The 20,578-nt window shown below is 43.4% G+C and overlaps 1 protein-coding gene across 1 annotated transcript; it reads left to right on the top strand.

Moving 5' to 3' along the window:
• The first annotated feature begins 851 nt into the window (after nucleotides 1-851).
• HIF1AN (hypoxia inducible factor 1 subunit alpha inhibitor) lies at nucleotides 852-14,035 on the top strand. Its single transcript, XM_081268494.1, has 8 exons — nucleotides 852-1,132; nucleotides 1,400-1,650; nucleotides 3,605-3,753; nucleotides 5,637-5,782; nucleotides 6,606-6,712; nucleotides 7,114-7,177; nucleotides 7,424-7,534; nucleotides 8,517-14,035. Exons 1-8 carry the CDS (start codon nucleotides 956-958, stop codon nucleotides 8,559-8,561), a joined length of 1,050 nt encoding a protein of 349 aa, XP_081124620.1. The 5' UTR covers nucleotides 852-955; the 3' UTR covers nucleotides 8,562-14,035.
• The last annotated feature ends 6,543 nt before the right edge of the window (nucleotides 14,036-20,578 follow it).

A 20,578-nucleotide genomic window follows, 5' to 3' on the forward strand; every position in this document is an offset into this window, starting at 1 on the left:
TTAGCTCAGAAATTAACCGATTAGGGACTTTAATTACATCTTTGCCATATAATGTTATCTAATTATATCATATTCCCAAGTCCTGCTTTCCTTTAAGGGGAGAGATTTATACATGGTATGTACAACACGGGGTGTAAATCTTGGGATCCCTCTTAGAATTTGGCCTTCCACAGTCAGCCATAAGAACTAAGTAAGCAAGAGTAATTAATAAGACCTTTTATAACCAATATAGATTGTTTGGAAATGGGAGAGGCCCATGATTGGCCACTAATAGTAACACTGTTCCCATTGGCAAGAATATATTCAAGCAGGAGAGATGGTGGCATAGACAGAAAAATCTAATGATACCTTGGTTTTATTTTATTTATTTTTTAAAAAAGATGGGATCTCACTATGTTGCCCAGGCTTGCCCTGGGCTCAAGAGATTCTGTATCAACCTCTGGAGTAGCTGGACTACAGGAGCACACCACCACACCCAGCTCTTCCCTTGATTTTAAAGGAATTCAACTTGCCATATATCCTTTGCCTCAACCTTCAAGCAGCCTTTGCCTAACATCTATCAACATAGCAATTTGCTCTTCCTTCTGACATCTTTAGGTGGGTCAAGTGTGCTTCTCTCCCCATCTATGCGTGTAAAGTTTAAGCTTAAACTTTCCTCTTTCTTTGTCTCTTATGTAGGCCTGGGAACACAGAGGTACAATATTTTGTGGATTAGTTTACTGGATGACCACCCCTATTCCGTTGGACTGAGGCCTAGCTCTAGTTTTCCAGGAGTGGAGCCTAGGATGCAGATCTATAGGTTACCTTTAGGAGGAGCTCCCCCAGGCCTCCGCGCCGCGTCCTGAATGTATTTGGACAGCTCTCTCTTGCAGTTCGTCTCTATGGTTTCCGTTGTGGGTTTTGTCCGGAATAGGCGGGGCTTCCGCTTCCGGCGGGGCCGTCCCTAGCGGCAGAGATGGCGGCAACAGCAGCTGAGGCTGCAGCTTCGGGCTCTGGAGAGCCCCAGGAAGAGGCTGAAGCCCTGGGCCCCGCCTGGGATGAATCGCAGTTGCGCACTTATAGCTTCCCGACCCGGCCCATCCCGCGTCTGAGTCAGAGCGACCCCCGGGCGGAGGAGCTCATCGAAAATGAGGTGGGGGCGGGGCTGCGTCTAAAGTGGGAGGGGAAAGAGACCAAGTTGGGAGGAGAGGTCAGGGGCGAATGGTGAGAGAGGTGGGGACTGGCCGGTCTGTGGATTAGGACTTAAAGGGGGATGGAGAGGAAAAATGGATTTAAGGAATTCGTACTCCTTAATGGGAGAGATTGTTATGAAGCTGGGAAGTAGTTGGAATCATGGGAGGAGAGCTCTCTAGCACCTTGGGATTTCTTTTCTTTCTTTTCATCCAATGTTTTCACTTAGGAACCTGTAGTGCTGACTGACACAAATCTTGTGTATCCTGCTCTAAAATGGGATCTTGAATACCTACAAGAGAATATTGGCAACGGGGACTTTTCCGTGTACAGTGCCAGCACTCACAAGTTCTTGTACTATGATGAGAAGAAGATGGCTAATTTCCAGAACTTTAAACCGAGGTCCAACAGGGAGGAAATGAAATTTCATGAATTTGTTGAGAAACTGCAGGATATACAGCAGCAAGGTGGGGACGAGAGGTAAGTTCCCAGATCTTGGTTTTTCACTGGATTTGAGGCATCCGTTTTTCCTTTCTGAACTTGTTTGAAGATGTGGTAGAGTTGGGGGAGTGGAGATTGGTATCTTCCATATCTGTATATCTGACAAGTGAATATTTGACTATTCTGTCCTGTGGGGGGTTTAGTTGTTCTTAGAACTATAACCAGCTGGTTTTTTAGCCTGAGGGTTGAAAAAATGATTAGACTTAAGCTGTGAATCTTTATAATAGTTTCTCATCTTCTTCATACAGTGAGAGCCACAGTTGTCTAGAATAGAGTCAGGCAGCTGAATGAAATGAGTGAAGTTGTCTGGATGGAAACTAATAAAGCTGAAGTCATCATATGTGTGTGTGTGTGTGTGTGTATATATATATATGTATATATATGTATATATACATACACACACACATACTCTGTTCAAGTGAGAAGTGCTTGTTTCCATTTGGGAGGGCAGTTGCAGATTACTAGATATTCTGATTTTTCCAAAGAGGTTCAAAATGAGGATTTTTTTATTTGCTTAAAATTTTTTGACTTTTAAATGTAGGCGGTAGTCTCACTTTTTTTTTTTTTTTTTTTAACCAAAAGCTGCAGGGGCCAAACAAAAATGTCTATCATTGGATTTAGCTCTGAGATAGCCAGTTTGCAGCCTTTGTCCTAAAGTATTGTGCTGACTGGGGACAGTTCATGATGAAAAGTTGTATAGTTAGTTGTGATTCTGGTTTAAATGGGTATTGGGAAACTCTTCATTTACAGAAAATCAGAGTGGAAGGGAGACTTGATGTTCCACAGTTATCGGTGATAGATAGCAAACACAAGAAACATTCAGGAGAATGATTCTTCTCTTCTGCCTTTATTCCAGCTTAAAAGGATAGCATCTTCTATAGGTCCCAGATGGCCTTCATTCTCACTCTGTAAGGTTTCCTCTGGGCAGTTACAGTCATTGAGACTTCATGGTGAATGACCATAAGGTTTTGCCTTATCAGTTGACTTTTAACACCAACTAACTTCACTATAACCATTCAGGTTGTTTAAGTATAATAGGAATATTGTTTAGGTTTATGTTTGGGGAGTGTCCCTGACTCAAAGTGTTACTTGTAAATTTTTTTTGTGTAAATATGTACATGATAATCTTTAGGGAGAACCCTGAGGTTGTGTTTGAGTCTTGGTGGTTCCATGTAGCTAGTGTTTCCAACTTACTAAGATTTCTAATTAATATTGCCTTAACTATTATGATATTAGGCAGTGAGAGGTCTTTGAGCCCTTGAGGGGCTTGCCATTCTTAGAACCAGGACAGAGCTGCTTCTCTCTCTTCTTCACATTTGCTCTCTTATTAATGTTTCTTATGGAACTTGATCAAATGTGCATACATTTTTATATCCCTTAAGTAATTTGTGACTTTCCTCAGGTATGTTAGGAACCTGGGGCATGCACCCAGTGAGGTGTCCTCTGTACTTCAACTGTTGAATGCTGTTACAGATAACTGTTGGATCAGTTAAGATAAACTAGTTTCAAGCCAGATCTCAGGGAAATGCAACAACAGTTTCTTACTCCTACTATGTTCATCATGTGTCACATCATTTTGTTCTTACATTATCTTGTTCACTCTGAGACCCAAATAGCCCCAGTAGCTACTACCTGGAACTTTGTAGTTGCTGTGACAGAAACACATGTGGAGTAGTGTAGACTGTTTTTTAAAATTCTGGTTGGAAGCAACCAGAATGTTGGATGTGTCACTGGCCAAAGCAAGTACCTGTACCCAGCTCATGTTGGTTAAAATTACATGATTATAGCTGTTTTCTGTGGGAGATGCTGGTGTGGTGTGGATTTGGGTTTGTATTTCCAGATATGGGGAGGTCATGCCAGGTGTGTGTGTGTGTGTGTGTGTGTGTGTGTGTGTGTGTAGGCACTGATGGAATATTCTTCTTGGGGAATGTAGGTTGTATCTGCAGCAAACACTCAATGACACTGTGGGCAGGAAGATCGTCATGGACTTCTTGGGTTTTAACTGGAACTGGATTAATAAGCAACAGGGAAAACGTGGCTGGGGGCAGCTGACCTCTAACCTGCTGCTCATTGGCATGGAAGGTAAGAAATCTTTCAGAAAGCATCATGGCTTAAAATCACACAAACCTGTTTTATAATCCTGTCTCCACTCTTTTTTTATTATTATTATTTTAAATTTTTTTTAGTTGTTGATGAACCTTTATTGTATTTATTTATATATGGTGCTGAGAATTGAACCCAGTGCCTCACACATGCCAGGCAAGTGCGCTGTCGCTCAGCCCCAGCCCCAGCCTCAGCCTCCATGACTCTGAACAAGTCACTGAACTTTTTTAAGCCTCAGCTTCCTCATCCCCCAAAAGGAATATGATACTATCTTATAGCTACAAAAATGAAATGTGAATAAATTTTAAGCTAGATTCATGCATTCTAAAAACAAAAACAAAAAATTCCCTTTGCCCTTCCTCATCTGTGTAAGACGTTAGGGACCTCTCTGAAAGGCTGCTACTCTCTTTTGGACCTGTCTATATTCAGAAGATTTTTATTCCAGTCAAAAGTTGGGAAAATTTATTTTTCCAATATAAATTCAACCATTTAGGTAGATATTTATACCTACATAAATAGGAACATAGCCATAAGTCTGTCTTCCACCTTTGTCTCTCAGCTGCCCCAGTTTCTCTCCTTGGAGGCACTGCATGTTATTAGTCACTTGTGTTTCTTGCCAGAAAATTATATACACATACAAGCAAATACATGAGTGTATTCTTCTGGTGTATGTTTGTTTTGTTTAAGTTTGAATAAAAAGGGAAACATTTAAACTCCATTGAGGAGAAAGAACACTATTTATAGGGCAGGATCATTGTCTCTCATTTTTATTTCCATACTAGCTCAGTGTCATGCCCATACTTAACAAATAGTAAATAAATTTTGTTGAACAAGGAAGCAGAGTCATTACTCATCAGTCACTACTGAGCTCTGAAGTCTCTTCTCCCTTCATTGTCCTTTATTCAGATTTGAATCCTTTGCTACAGTGGGCATAAAAAGTTTCCAGCAATACAGCTTGTGAAACCAGCTCTTAATTGGTCTGCCAGGAATGAACCATTTCTGGTTTCCTTGATTCTGACCTTTCTGTTGCTTTCCTTTCCTTTGAGGATGCATGTGAACTCTTATTAGTTAAGAAGGCAACTGTTTGGCATACCCAGGCTGGGCTGGGAGTGTTTTCTAAACTCTGTGTAGATGTGTGTGTTCTACTCAAGGACTGTGCAAAGGATACAGATGTGATCCAATTATACATGAGTAGGTGGGACATAGAACATTAGGGGAGAACTAATTTATGCATTTTAAGTAATGTGTCTAATTTAAATTATACAATAACCTCTTCACTGAACTGATAAGCTTCCTTCTAGTGAGAGTCAGCTGCCCCGGTAAGCCCCAGTGTTGCATTGAGAAGTGTTGCATCCCACATGAATGGTGAAGTGGGAGCAAAGGCTTAGAATCTCTAGGCCCCAAAAGAGCTATCCAAAGCAAAAACCTATTCATACAACTTAAAATGACAGGTTAACTCCTTAGAGTAGATAATGCATGCATTGTTGACTAGTAATTTCTGTTTTATTTCCCTTGAATTCTTGACATAGTCAAGAAGGTACAAGTATACGTAGTATCTTACCCTGCCAGACTGGAACATTTTGATCTTGCTTACAGTATAGACAGCAACCATCATTTAGAAATATCTACTTTGCTAGCTGATGGTGGACCCTTACCTGTGATGTTTTCTAGATTTACTATCTATAAAAATGTAACATCTAATTTGCTAAGATTGGCATTGTAATTTCCCTGATTCTGTCTAAAATTTGATTGGGACCCTTAACTGGGAGGGTAGGCTGAGTTTCTCTCCAGCCCTGAGCTTTCTGTTTAGCCTGTACACTAGAACCAGTACTCTAGGTAAGAAAATGTCCTTCGTCCTGCAGGAAATGTGACACCTGCTCACTATGATGAGCAACAGAACTTCTTTGCCCAGATAAAAGGCCATAAGCGATGCATCTTATTCCCTCCGGATCAGTTTGAGTGCCTCTATCCATATCCTGTTCATCACCCATGTGACAGACAGAGCCAGGTGAGCTTGTGTGGTCTGAGAAGGGTGTAGAACTCTAGATTCTAGGAATGCCTTTGAAATTAAATGGTGGGAATGTCTTTCTCCTTCCCAGTAGCAGGTTTGGTTTACAGGTTGATCATTTCTTACCTATAAGCCCTGAGGATAATTTCATAGTACAGCTCACATAATTCAGGCTTCTATGCTGGTCCTCAGATGTTTACAAGTAAAAATAGCCCATGGAGCTAGTTCTCAGAGGCAGACCCCATCAGTGACGCTGGTGGGCTCTGGTTACTCTGATGGGCATACAAGTTCATGGAATAAAATGCATATACCTCCATTGGATTTAATTGTTATTTTTGTCACATATGCTATTTCTTTTTGATACAGAGAAGGATGACTAGAATTGAGCTACGTCACTATGTTTCCTGGACCTAAGTAAGGCTTGTGTTTGCCTTTGTGGCCAGCTACAGACATCCTTTCCTTTTTGAGGAGAAAGTTGCCTTGCTACTTCATGGAGTCTTTGCTGATTAGAATTTGTTCTTTGGGGAAAAGTTTCTGAAGGGTTGTTGACAGATGAGTCCTAATTCCTTACAGGTCTTTGGATCTCAGAAGCACTGAAGCTTAGAATTTTTTATCATTCAACATTCAAGGATGGGCTACCTTATGTTGTTCTCTGAAAGAGAGTTTAATGTGCATTGTGTCTTCTGCTAGATATAAATTCTAAAAACTTTTTTAAAGGCATCTTTTACTTCTTTTTTTAAGTACCAAAGTAACTAGTATATAGTGATTACTTGTAGAAACTGTTGACTGACTGCTCTTTTTTCTTTTGTTTTGAACCTCTTAGGTGGACTTTGACAATCCTGACTACGAGAGGTTCCCCAATTTCCAAAACGTGGTTGGTTATGAAACAGTGGTTGGCCCTGGTGATGTTCTTTACATCCCAATGTACTGGTGAGGAAGTGGCTAGGGATGGGTGCCTCTTGGGAACTTCCTCATTCCCTAGAAAGCTTTATTTATTTATGTCTATTAAGTTGTGGCAGGATTGCTCTTATGTGGTCTAGAGGACCATTGGCATATCCAAATGTGAGCATATTGACCATGGGGGAAATGACAATCCTATCTCCAGGAAAAGAGGACCATTCCTCAAATCTAAAGAGATCCCAGGGCTTTTGGCTGAAGAAACTGTTCTTGCCTTTTTGGTGTTTAGAAACTGAACACTACTGCCTGTAGCCCATGTGTTTTATAGGATGAGCATAAAAATTACATCTTTGCTGTTTCCTTTAACTGGTCTCGTATCTAATTTTCTATCCTTCATCTGAAAAGTAAACAGGAGCTTGTTTGTTTTCTTGCAGGTGGCATCACATAGAGTCATTACTTAATGGGGGAATTACCATCACTGTGAACTTCTGGTATAAGGTGAATATGGTTGGTTTCTTTTTTTCCCCCCAGATGAAACTGAGGCTGGGGTGAGGTAGGTATAATAAATGGTTTGGGGGCTTCTGTGAAGTTGTTGGCTGTTCCTGGAGGTGATTCTCCAGGTCTTTGGGGGAGATGAAGAGGAATAAGATTGAATTAGTTTCTTGGAAGGGAGAATGGTATAGGAGTGGGTGACACTGGTGCCTACTGCTAAAGGCATTTCCTGAGCTGCTGCTTTCTTTGTAGGGGGCACCTACCCCTAAGAGAATTGAATATCCTCTCAAAGCTCATCAGAAAGTTGCCATAATGAGAAACATTGAAAAGATGCTTGGAGAGGCTTTGGGGAACCCACAAGAGGTAAGTCAGAGTTGGTGTGACATTCTCAACATAACTCCGCTCAGTATCTGATGTCCTCTGTCTCCATAGAGGTTATGGGTGTGTTTTAAAAATCCTGTTTTCTGGTAAGGGCTGGGCTTGACTGGCGGATCAATTATAATCTGTTCCATGCTAGTAGTAATGTTCCCCATGGGGATTGTGTGCCAGCTGGGGACCCCTGAGAGGATTCTTCTGGAACGGAAAGCGTGCAGTAAAGCATCTCCGTGTGCTCTTCCAGCTGGCCAAGGCTGCTCTAGGTAGTGTTGAAACCTGCTTCCCACGCAGGTACACCACTGGCCTATTGGGTAAATGGGGGAAGTTTGTATTTGTAATGCTCTCACCTCCTTCCTGTGGGTAACCTTGGCATCCACAGATGCCTGTGGAGTAGGGAGATGGCACCAGACCCAATTACATGGCCTTTTGTTGAAGATACAGAAGCATTTAGCTGTTTTCTTTGTACTGGGCATTGAATCCTGGGTCACTTTATTACTGAAATATATCCCTGTTCTTTTTATTTTTATTTTGAGACAGGATCTCACCAAGTTGCTAAGGCTGGCCTTGAACTTGTAATCCTCCTGCCTCAGCCTCTTGAGTTGCTAGGATTACAGGTGTGTGTCACAGGCCTGGCTACATTCAGCATCCTTTAGGCACATTGGAGAAATATGCAGAATTGCTCTTGGGTGTTTGGAAATTATTAGTTCTTTTGACCTTCTCTTGTCTGTTGGTGCTGCTTACAGATACAGGATGTTTTGATAGGGAAGGTAATACAAGATGGCTCTCCAAGATGGGTCATGTCTACAATATTGGGTTGACCTTTAGGAAGGTTGTTTAGAGGGTTCACAGAATTGAATGAAAACTTTGTCCCTTTCCTTGGCTGAATATTTAATATCACTAGAAATTCCTAATTCAATTTCTAGGACTAGAGGACAGACAATTCTGATTGGCTCCTCCTATCTCTTTACAGGTGGGACCTTTGTTGAACACAATGATCAAGGGCCGATACAATTAGCCTGCCAGGGGTCCAGGCCTCCTGCCAGGTTACTGCTATCCCGTCCACACCGCTTCGTTGATGAGGACAGGAGACTCCAAGCACTAGTATTGCACGCTGCACTTAATGGACTGGACTCTTGCCATGGCCCTGGAGGCAGGTGTTTGGGGCAAGGCAGGGTGGTTGGCACTCCACTCCCATTTGGAGGAACTTCTCACCCTTGCCTCTTGTGCCCCATCACTCTCCCTCTCTGACCCCCTAAAGTTCTGCATTCAGTGTGTGGAGTCCCAGCTTCTGGTTGTCATCACGTCTGTGTTTGTTAGTCTGTCAACTTCAGGGTGTATGTGTGTGTGTGTATGTGTGCATGCACACACATAATGTTTCTGTTCCTCGTTCTCTTCTTCTGGGTCTGGCTCTCAGCCCTATCTCCTGTAACCTCAGTGCCTCAGCCTGAGAGAGGAGATGCTCTTGGAGCTCCACTGCAACTGGGCTGTAGGGACAGAGTCCAACTCTTAGGCCAATCTGTCTCCTGCCAGTTTTTGCAGTCAGGCTCTAGGCTGGGTAGGAATGGCTACTGGTACTCTAAGGGGGAGATTGAAAGGGAGGCTTGCCTTTGAGAGCCTAAATATAAATAGCCTTCCAGTGGGAGAGGATTAGATAGGGTTCCAGCTGGGACCACCAAGCTTAAGCCATACATAGAAAGGAACCTTGGAACATAAGAACCTAACATTGTGTATACGTTCCAAATTATAAACACAATTTTTCTCTTTCAGCACCAGCTCTTGCCCCTCTGCTAGGTATCAGCGGGGGTTCTAGCTGTGGCTTCTCTAGGCTCTAGGGGTACAAGCTTGTGTGTATGTGTGTGCGCCTGTATGCGCACACTCATGCATATACTTCTTTACACACTGGTATGCATGTGTACACACTGGCCAGCCTCCCTGTTTACTAAGGTTCTCTACAGCTTACCTTTTCCAGTGTGATAATACAGTGTGAGCCCCCAGAAGTACTACCTGACAGCCTGCAGCTTTTTAACTCGGATTTTAGCCATCATATGTTGGTTCAGTCTCACTACAACCTACCTGAGGCTGACTGGCTAAAGCCTCTGGGTCTTATGTCCCTCCCTGTCCAGGCCATATTCTCTACTGCTGAGCTTCCTGGCTGAGTAGATGAAATGGGGTCAAGCTTAGGCAGCTAACTCACTACCTGTCATTCACCTCAGGGCAAGGGCAAAAAATGTAGCCTTGCCTGTTTAAGCCAGCGCCTCTGCCAGACCCCGCTGTAATGTTCCCTGATACCCTCAGTAGGGTAATTGGTAGAGCATGGAAGTAGAATTTCATTTTCTATTAGTAGCTACTCATGGGAACCCCTCTCAGGGCTGCATTTACAGCAGGGCAGCAGAGTATTACACAAGTCAAAGGGCCATCATTCACATCTATTCAGTGGAAGTGGGGCCCTTGGAATTGGGCAGAGTGGTAGTAAGAGTCTACTTACTTCCAGTTCCATCTTTGACATCCTTTTCTTTTTGGAAGGGAAGAGGAAATTGGAAGTCTCTGATTTTATTGCCTCCCACCATTTTTATTTTTTCGGCCAAAGGTTTTACTTCCAGTGTCTGAGCTGTGGCTCCCACTCCTGAAACTCAGTTTACAGTGCCCTGATGGACTGAGAAGATATATGTGTGCATGTGCGCACCTATGTGTGTATTTTGGGGAGGGTGTTCATTTTAGTATGCCATCCTGGGGTTTTCTGATACAGTATGGTTGTGCAGACATGGTACCTTCTCAAGTATAGCCCTTTCAAATACAGCCAATGCTGGGAAATGTGATTGCAGTGAACTCCATGCCTCCATCTCTCTGGGGAAAGAGGAGTGCAGCAAGAGAAAGGCAGAGGATAAACTTGACCATAATCACACTTGGAAAGAGCAGATTATTTTCATTCTCCTCAGCAGGTTTGCTGCATTCCTGGCTCATCCCTCAAAGAGGTGGATGAGATGAAGCAGGGCATCAGGTGCCACCTGGTTGGTCCTCGCAGGGTGCTGTTCTAACACAGGTCTGACCTAGGTGGTTAAGAGGGAGAGAACCTTTGCAGGATTGTTCCTGATCCTTGAGAAATTATAATAGCCACCCTGATTTTTAGACACCTAATATGTGCCTAGTGCTTTGATCTTTGTTCCTCACTATCCTGCAAGGTAGGTATTCTCACTTTACAGATGAAGAAATGGGCTCAAAGAGATTAAGTTATTAGTGGCAATCAAGATTGAAACCTAGTCTGTTTGGCTGCAAACCCTTGCTCCTTCCTTTCCACCAAATTGTTGATTCTTCCACCTTTATTCCCTTGTGCCACAGCCCTGCCCCTAGGCCTTACCTTCTAGTGGCTGCTTGCAGGTGCAGTCCAAGGGGGTGAAGATCCAGCTTGGGGTGAAATCCCTATATAGACTATAGCTAAAGACATGGGAAAACTGCTTGGGAAGCCATATTACAGGTTAGGAATACTAGGAGCAGCTATGGGGGAATGAGCTCTGTTTTCTATTGTGTTACAGTATGTCCTTGAATAGGTTCCATAGGCCTTCCCAGTGTGCTTCTGCATCATAGAATTGAAGCTCTAATTCTAGATGATCCATAGTTTTGATTCATAGTCTGCTGCTCCCCTACCCACGGGAAAGACATGGGGGCTCTTCCCTTTACTCACCTAGAGTAGGACTATTTAGATTCAAGTTTTGTTAGCAGATGAAACATTACTGCTACATTGTTGCCCCCATCCCAGCCAGTAGCACAGGAAGCCACATACCAAGGAAAAGGAGGACTGGGGCCTCTCTAGAGGTCAGCCATGCAGCAAGCTCTCATTTTTACACCAATAGGTAGAGAGGGAATACTGTTTTGCAAAGTCAAATATTTGTTGGGGGGTTGGAGTTTGGGGGTGGAGGAAGGGCTGTTCTGGGCATCAGTTGAGCAGATGCCCAGGATGCCTGGGGGAGACCAGCTTCCCCTACAAATCAGAGCTCTAAATTACAAGGTTTTTACCAACGCGAACAGTTGGGGGAAGTCGTCTGCTCTCATTTGCGTAATGGTTTCTGTCACTGGTGATTAGACACAGGATGAAGGAAAAGAAATTTGACAATTAGGAATGAGCGATCATTAATCTGAATCTGTTAGAAGACAGAGAGGGGAAGGATCCTTACCAGTAGGCCAGCCCAGTGTGGGGAGACACTCCCTCTGTCCCCCAGAGATTTCTGAGCCAAATACCCTTTCAGTGTTACCACAAGTGGGCAGAGATTGTATTTCTTAACAGACTAGGGGCCTGTTTCTCAGCCTGAGATGGATACAGAAACAGACATCTTTGGGTTTGAGCCAACAGAGATAGAGATAGATGGGTGTCCCATAGAAGCCTTAGGGTAAAGAATAACAGTGAGTTTTTTGTTTGTGGGAGATGTTTTCTATAGTAGTCAATACTCTTGATCCCCCCACCTGTGATAAGTATTTGCCATATTCCAGCACGTCAGGGTGTGTGAATAAAACCTGCTCTTTATGAAACTCCAGGAATTTCTGCTTAGTTGGAGAGGAAACCACATGAGAGAAGCAAAGGTTCTCAACCATATGTGTTGTACACCAATGTGGAGAGAGGAGGAAGATGGGTAGAGAGAACAGCTTTCTAGGTTCCTTGAAGCTCTGGACTCTCCAGGTAGGGACCTCATCCCAGACCTCTCCCATCAACATTGATCCCCCCTAACACACACAGCTGTGGCTGTGTGGAGAGCACTGAAATCCCTGGCTCAAACCTGTGACCTAATAGTGAGGTTAACTGCTCAGTTTTAGGGTATGGAGAATCCTAACAAGATCTTTTCATGTCTGTTACCTCATCTCACCTCTCTTCTCTGTCCCTTCAAACTTCAAGGACATTAGTAATTGGCACCAAGTGGTATTTGTTCCTCAGAAAGTTCCTTAGATCAGAGGCTCCCTCAAGTGAAGGCAGTGGGTCTCTCAGAAAGTGAAGTTGCCAACAATTAGGCTGTATCTCCTCCATAAGTTCCTCACCTGTGGCTCTTCTACCCTTCAACATCTGGTGCAGAATTTAACAAGGGCTGCTGTTAATGACCCTCAGTTACCAGTTGTAAATAAATGGGGTGGATAGTGGGGTGTGCCTGGTTGTAACTGAGGGAGTTTGAGAAGTTCTTGCCTTTCAATGCATGTCCCCCTTCTTTGAGACCTCCAGCTGTTTGTCCTCTGTCCCTGCTCACTTACCTTTTGTGTCTTCTCAGATTGCATGTTCTAAAGGAATGTTCCAGCTTCCTTTTCCAGAGCTTTCCCCTAGTTTCTACTCAGCTTCTTTCTGCCCACGCTCTCCAGTGGCCCCTTCACCAAAGCGTTTTTCCCAATTGTCCTTCCCTCAGAAACTCCACTGGTTTTGTGTTTGGATAGATCGTCTCTAGGATCCCTCTCTCTGGGGTCATTCCTGTTCCTCTTGGGTCCATCTTCTGTTTCTGACCTCAGGTAGCTCTGTTGATTTACCCCTGGTTAGTCCCTCTTTGTTCTGTCTGCTCTGTCCTCTTTTTGTATATCCTGGTTTACTTTTATCTTGTCTCACACTTGAAGTTCTTTCTTCTTGTCCTTCGGCCAGCTCTGCCTAATCCTTATAGGTCAAAGGATCCCTGCAGAGCACTTTGGGGAACATTTCTCTCAGAAATTGTCAGCCATAAGCTCACCAGTTTATGATCAGTGAGGCCTCCAGGATGGGTTAGGGGATGGACCTAAAGGGTGGGAGAGATTAGTCAGGAGATTCCCAGAATAGCGCTGGGCTTGGAAAGCCGGGGGGGGGGGGGGGGGGGGGGGAAGGAAATTTGTGTTTCCATCTAAATGCATCTGTGTGCCTTAGGGTCCAGCAGTTCAGGGATGAGGGGCATTTTGTGAATGTTTCTTAAATTCTCTCAGGTCTTTGGCCCAGTGTCACCAAGTTTGGCTGACCTTGGTATTTTAGTAGTTGCTGGAAGGAAAATAGCATATTGAGTAGTCTGGCGTCAAGAATGGGGAGGTGTCAGATGAGAACAGCCCTAGAGGGTGGGAAACAGGAGAAAGGGGCCCAGTGGTTAGCTTATCCCCAGACTATTCTCCATTCCTCCAAGAATTGAATACAAGAGCTGATTTAGGGAGTTAAAAACACTCCCCATTCCCCACCAAAAATCTCTCTAATATTTTGAGAAGGAGCATGTGCCCTTTTCCTTTCAATGGGAAAAATCTAGCATAGTGTTTAAAAGCATGGGTTTTGGAGTCAGGTGTGTTCAGATTACTAGCTTTGCTACTTACTAGCTGAATTTGACCTCAGTTGATTTACTTAACCTCTCTGAGCCTCAGTTTCCTCAACTCTAATGATATATGGGGGTGGGGGTAGGGAGCCACTGAAAATATCTACCTCAGGGTTGTTGGATTAACTGAAACAATGTCTGTAAAGCTTTAGCACAGTGCCTGGCAAGCACTTAATAAACAGCTGTGGTGGTGGTGGTGGTGGTGGTGGTTACATTTATTATGTGACTTACTGTGAGACTTGGTTTTGGTGATATTTAAACAAATTTCCAGTGATTCCTTCCCTTTTGAAATAAGCATAGGAAGAATAGGGAGAAATGTGCCTGAGAAGCATGCTGCATTGAGTTAGAGACAAAAGAGTCTCGGTACCTAAACCCATCCTAAAGAAGTGTAAGTTGCCTTTCAGCCTGCTCAGCCAGACTCAGACTCAGACTGCTGTACACAGCATCCTGGATCCTGGGCGTGGAGCAGTTGGGTCTGAGCTCTTCTGAGTGTCGGGCTGCAGCAGGCAACTGAGCAACTCCCCCATTCCACCTGGAGAAGCTGTTGCCTCCTCACACCATGAGACATTGATCAGCTCCTGAGCATCACTCCTGCCTGCACATGGTACCAGTCCCTACCCTTTGTTGACTGATGACTTGCAAGGACACTGTCACCACTGCTGTCTGGGGAATGATCTAATAAAATTTCTTTTCAACAATATTAAAAATATCTGAAACACATTTAATGAAAACAAAAGACATCAGAGAGAGTAGACTAAGCACTATATAAATGTCAGTTGTTGGATTGTTATTGGGAGTGGGGGTTTGGTAGAGCTTTTATAGAGAGGTTAGGAAATTTATACCAGTTTCCAGATTAAAGCCTCTCATGGTCTTGGTAAAATACTATCACTCTGCTAGTTTAGTTCCCTAAACAGGCACTGAAGGTTTGTGTGAGGTAGCAGTGGCAGGTAGAGGGCAGGAAGGAGACCCTGGGATGTGTACAGCATGCACCATGTGAGATGCAGGAGATGGGATTGACATAGATGTCCATGCTAGTCTAGAAGCAGAGGACCAAAGGTTTGGGAATGGTACCTTTGCAAATTTTTGAATTTTCACTTCTGACCATGTTATTTGAGCAAAACCCCAGCCACGTTGTAGTTGGCATGGCCATTGTTCTCACAAGGATTTGTGATTCACTAACAAGAACTAAGTTTGGAGATGACTCCTGGCTTTGAATCCCCACTTGACACTCCCTAATTCTGTCACTTCATGTTAAGTTAACATCACTGAGTCTCCCCACCTTTCCTGTGAGGGATAGGTGGTTGCATGTAGTTTGCAACATTGTTATGAGGGTTTGTGAGAATGTTTTTAAACCCTTGGATCAGGGTAGGCATTTGGGAAACAGGTTTATCATGAAGACTGAACAGGTTTTGTCAGTGCAAAAGTAGAAACTGCTAGAAGCAGGGCCTTTCTAACCCTCAGGATACAATGTTAAAAGTAGAATCACAGAAGAGTGACTTGCGGTGGGGGAAGCAAAACAAAAGATAAAAAGACATGGAAGGGACTGGAAGGACAGGGCTGGGAACAGTTCTGCTAGTGTAGGATCTTGAACAGGAATGAAGGGAGATCTAGGCTCTGGAATGCAATTTTGTCCCCAGAAGAACAAGAGGAACAGAGTGGGAGGGTGCCTGTGCAGGACACAACTGCTGGATGGAAAGAACATAAGGTTTGGGTGCAGTGAACCTCAGTGTGGAACATAGATGTACTTTGCACAGGCTGGGTGACTTCAGGTGTGTTCGTCTCGCTATGCCTCAGTCCCCTCAACTTTAAAGTTAATAATACTACCTTCCTCCCAGGCTTTGTGGGGCTATATATGTGAAAATGCTATGTAAACTAAGCACTATATAAATGTCAGTTGTTGGATTGTTATTGGGAGTGGGGGTTTGGTAGAGCTTTTACAGAGAGGTTAGGAAACTTATACCAGTTTCCAGATTAAAGCCTCTCATGGTCTTGGTAAAATACTATCACTCTGCTAGTATTTGACTAGTAAGGTTTTAATTTAAGAAGGAAAAGCAATAGTGTGATCAAGAGAGTGAGTTTTGAAGCTTCAAGGACTAGGTTTGAATCTTGGTTTTGCCTATTCCTAACAGTGAGACTGTCAAATTACTTAATGTCTCTGAGCTTGGATTTCTTAACAGGTCTCCTCATGTGGCTGTTGGGAATGAATGAGACAACTTAAGTGAAACAGTTAACTCAGTGCCTAGTGCCCATTAAAGTGCTCAGTAAATGTTATTTTCCTTTCTTATGTTCTTTTCTCCTTAGGAAGCATTCCTTTACCTAGCATAAAAGGGAGGACTCAGTTGTCCATGTCTTAGTGTGAAACATACCAGGCTTCCCCACTTTTTTAGGGTGAGATCAATGGCCCTAGGGAAGTGTGTAGGTGGGGAGTCAGGTGGACTCCACGGTAGTGGGCATAGAGTGGTCATCTAGTCAACATGGGAGTGGAGTGCAGACGATGATTCTGAGAGGTGTAGTCTTAAGAGAGAAGGTGAATTATGAGTGCCTGAGGGAAAAGCCAGACAGGGACAGGACACCAAGGTAAGGGTGAGGAGACCAGAGTTCTGTCAACAGAACCTTAGGAACTGTAACCATGATTCAAAGCTGTGAGAAATGCTGCATTCTGCCAGGTATCATCTTAAAACCTCTAAGGATAATGGACCATGTAGAAAGGGGAAGAAAAGCAAAGATCATCACAACGATAAGACATTTTAATTATTTTTCAGAGCCAAGGGAATGTACTACCTAGTCAAGGTATGTGACAGTCAAGAGGTTCTAAGTGTCTATGAGAAAGCACAGATAGGTGCTGAAAAGCATCAAACCAGAATATGAGCTGACCCACTACCTTGATACATAATGGAAGCCCTGTCATAGGGCTTTATGGGGTTATAAACAGATATTCTTGGATCCTATCACAATCTTGTCAGTGGCTCAACCAGTGTTTCTGGTTGTTTTGCAGCTTAAGCCATCTGAGAAGGTAACCCAAAAATAGATGGTATGGCATTGATTCTTTCCTTGGTGGTATTTTTAATGATGGAGGTCTTAGAACAAAGAATAAGTATGCTTGTCAGACCCACATCATTACTCTGCTTTAAGGAATTTATGCAATTACTATTCTGAGTCCTTCACATGGAAGAGAATTTGTTAGAATTACAGTTCGCAGTCTACTATATAACAAAAAGAAATAAATGAAAAAAAACCTAACAGGTTTGCCTTGTAATGCCAACTAAAAATTGTTTAGTATTTATACTTGAATTTTAAGTTAAATTTTGCCAAGTTTATTAATAGAGTTTTAGAACATTTAAAATAACTTAAGGCGGGGCTAGTCAGTGCATGCCTATTAATTCCAACTACTTGGAAGGCTGAGGCAAGAGTATTGCAAGTGTGAGGCCAGCCTGGGCAACTTAGACCCTGTCTCAAAATGTTTCAGAAGGCTGGGATTTGGCTTAGTGGCAGAACACACACACACATGCAAATAAGTAACTTAAGATTTACTTATTTATAAACAATTTATTGGGGATAGAAATATTCAAGTATTTGGGAAGGTTTGTTTTGATCAAATAAATGAAAACTTAAAATAGCATCTAAGTGATTATAAGAGTTTACCTTTGACCAATATGAAATAAAAATATGACTTGGAAGCTAAATTTAAAAACTTAAGAACTAGGATTTGGGGTTTGTAACTTTGAAAAATTGAGTATGTTTTTAAACCCAAAGTAATTGATGAGTAATTATTTCTATAGAACATAAACGTCACCCTCATGGGTGATTCCACTGCGGTCACTTAGCCTTTTCAAGAACTAGACAACAGCAGTAGCCAAAGGATTCCCCACACTAGCCAAATCAGCCACAAACATGTTTTTGTTTGGCCAATAGATGTTTCTGAAGATTTTTTAAAATTAATTAACAGTACTAAAGGTCAAAAACTTTCATCTGAAGAGATTTCTGACTTCTCTGGCAATAATGAATCACATTTCCCATATGACAATAATTGGTTGGAGCTGAGTAGCAGCTGTCCCTCTGTTCATGTTCCTTCCAGTTAGTCACAGTCTCCACTCATTATTGGACCTTATGCCTGTCTGGCCCACAAAGATGTTTGCGTATGTAACCTCTTCACTTCAAGGTTCTTAGGGATTCCTAACAGCTGATGCTGTGTAACCTAGGATAAGTACCCAAGAAAAGGGCAGACCCTGCCCTCCTGTATGCTCTTAGCATCCCCACTCCAGCTGGGCTGCCTTCCCAACCGACCTGCCTTGAGGACTGATACCTGACCCTATAGGAAAAATGAAAGTTCCCAGGCTGGACTTAATGTTTGTTGCTCTTATCTTACGAGACACTTTACCTAAGCCCTGTGAACTTCCTGGTCAGTTCTTGTGAGCTTGATCACTTGCTTAGTTTGATGACTGCCTGACTTTGGTCTCTAAGGGGTTCTAAACTCAATTTATAAAGCTCCCACATCTGATCTTTCTGTCTTGGCTGTGAATCTGCTGCATCCATCCCCACCTGCATACATCCCCACAGTGACCACATTGCCTGGTCAATGTGGTTATTGAGTCGAGGAATGGAAGCCAGATTGCTGAAGGTTTAAACAAAGTAGGAAGTGAGTTTGGAAGTTTTGGGATTAAAAGAGAAGGATGGAGGCAGAAGCCAACTACAGTTTAAATTGGCTACTGAAAGCTTTTTAGGCAAGGAAGGCCACTATACAACTGTAGGCAGAGAAGCCTAAAGAAGAGAAAGAATTTAAAGAGAGAATAACATCTCAGAGAAGCCACTGTGTGATAGAATTTGAAACAGCAGAGATATACCCAGGAAGGCTAAGAAACATTACCTCTAGTCATGCAGGAGGGGATACTATTGAAAACCTATAGTCTCCTAAAGCTACTGTTAGGGAAAAAAAAAAGATGCTGGATGTTTGAGGACAGAGAAAGGCTAGGTGTGACCCTGGACCACAGCTGAGTGCAAGAGAAATTTTCAGCAAAGCAGCTGACATAGCCTCTCATCTGTAGACGAGGCAGAAACATCTGAACCAAATGGCTATGAAGCTTGGTGAAGAGCCAGACCCAGTGAGGGTTGATTAATGGATCCATGTCAGCCTAGACTAGAGGGAAGTCTCCAGCAGTATGCCTTAGGGCTCAGTCTGGGCCTGTGTTCTGTCTGACATTTTTATTGACAACTGATGGAGGCAGCAGGCTCATCAAGTTTGCAGGTGATAGAGCTAGGAGGGGCAGTTAATACTTTGCATGAAAGAGTCAGGATTCAAAATGATTTCAACAGGCTGGAACACTGGGCTGGAACCAACAAGATTAAATTTAACAGGGATAAATGTAGAGTCCTGCACTTAGGTTAAAACAAAATCAATGACATAAGTACCGGGTGGGGGTGCTGGGCCCAGCTTGACAGCAGTTCATGGAGGAAAGACCTGGGGGGTTTAGTTGACTGCAAGCTCAATATGAGTCAACTATGTGATGTGACTGCTAAAACCCTAATACAGTCATGTGTTGCATTAACCAAAACAGAGCAGCCAGATCAAGGGAGGTGTTTACCCTAACTGCTTTCTGAGATGGTCAGGCCACCTTGGAGTACTGGGTTCAATTCGAGGTTTTTTGTTTTTTAATTAAAAGTCAGAGAATGTTTGATAGTCAGCATGGCAGTAGGTGTGAACACTGTGAGCCATTTGCCAGAGATTGTTGAGATTTCTGGAATGAAAGATGTAAGTCTATAATCTGACCCCAGGCAAGAGTGATAAGAAGCACTTTTCTGGGATTTAGGTGAAATATGGGGGTCTACATTACCTCACTTGCTGTGGGTGACCATAGCACTGGCCTGTGGATCCTGTCCCTGGCGGTCCTGAGTTGGATTAGAAATTAAAGTCTAGTATGGATCTTAGAGAGTAGGGGTGAGAAGAAAACGAGGCAGTACGGTGGGAGGTAAAACTGAATATTTGGATCTCAAGCCCATCTTTCCACCTGCTCCCCTGGGATATGCCTCTCCTGAAGCGGCCACAATGTGGCGCACATGCTCCACGCAGCGATCCTGAGCCAATCACGGGAGCGGAGTGGGCGGTCGGCCCACAGCTACACTTCCCACACTCCCCACTGTGGGGAGCCCGCGGGCCCACTCTGCACAGGTAGTGCGGGCCAGGAACTGGTGTAGCAAGACCAGAGATATGGAGAAGCTCTCCCGCAGTCCAAACACTCGTGGAATCCAGATGTGGCTCCTGTTGAGTCCACACATCCCCTTCTGAGCTACTTTGCACGTGTCCTCTCTGCCCTGATGCTGACCTATTGGTGCAATGGACCACTTTTGTGACAGAAGGGATACCACCACCAAGAGCTCCATTGCTGTGGGGTCACGAAAGAGCCAGAATACTGGTCTCTGCCACTGACTGTGTGGCTGTCACCAGTTTACCTAAGATCTTTCTGTTTTGTTTCTTAACTGAAGTAAAAGAATACTGTCAAGTTCACAGAGTTGTTAGAAAGATCAGACATCTAGGGCAATGATTCTGAAGTGTAGGAATCACCAGAGAAGTCAGTTGGAAATGCAAACTTCTAGTCCCACCATGAAAGTCATTTCTGGGTGGGACCCAGGATATTTTTAACCAGTTTCCCCTGATGATTCTGTTTTCCACATCTCTCTGATCATATTTTGAGAAACTAATCTAGAAAGTAGAAGGCTACCCAGCATACATTAGTTTTCTACCTCAGAGCCC

The sequence above is a fragment of the Spermophilus citellus genome, assembly GCF_964194105.1.
Source record: "Spermophilus citellus genome assembly, chromosome: 15".
In the NCBI taxonomy this organism is placed as follows: domain Eukaryota; kingdom Metazoa; phylum Chordata; class Mammalia; order Rodentia; family Sciuridae; genus Spermophilus; species Spermophilus citellus.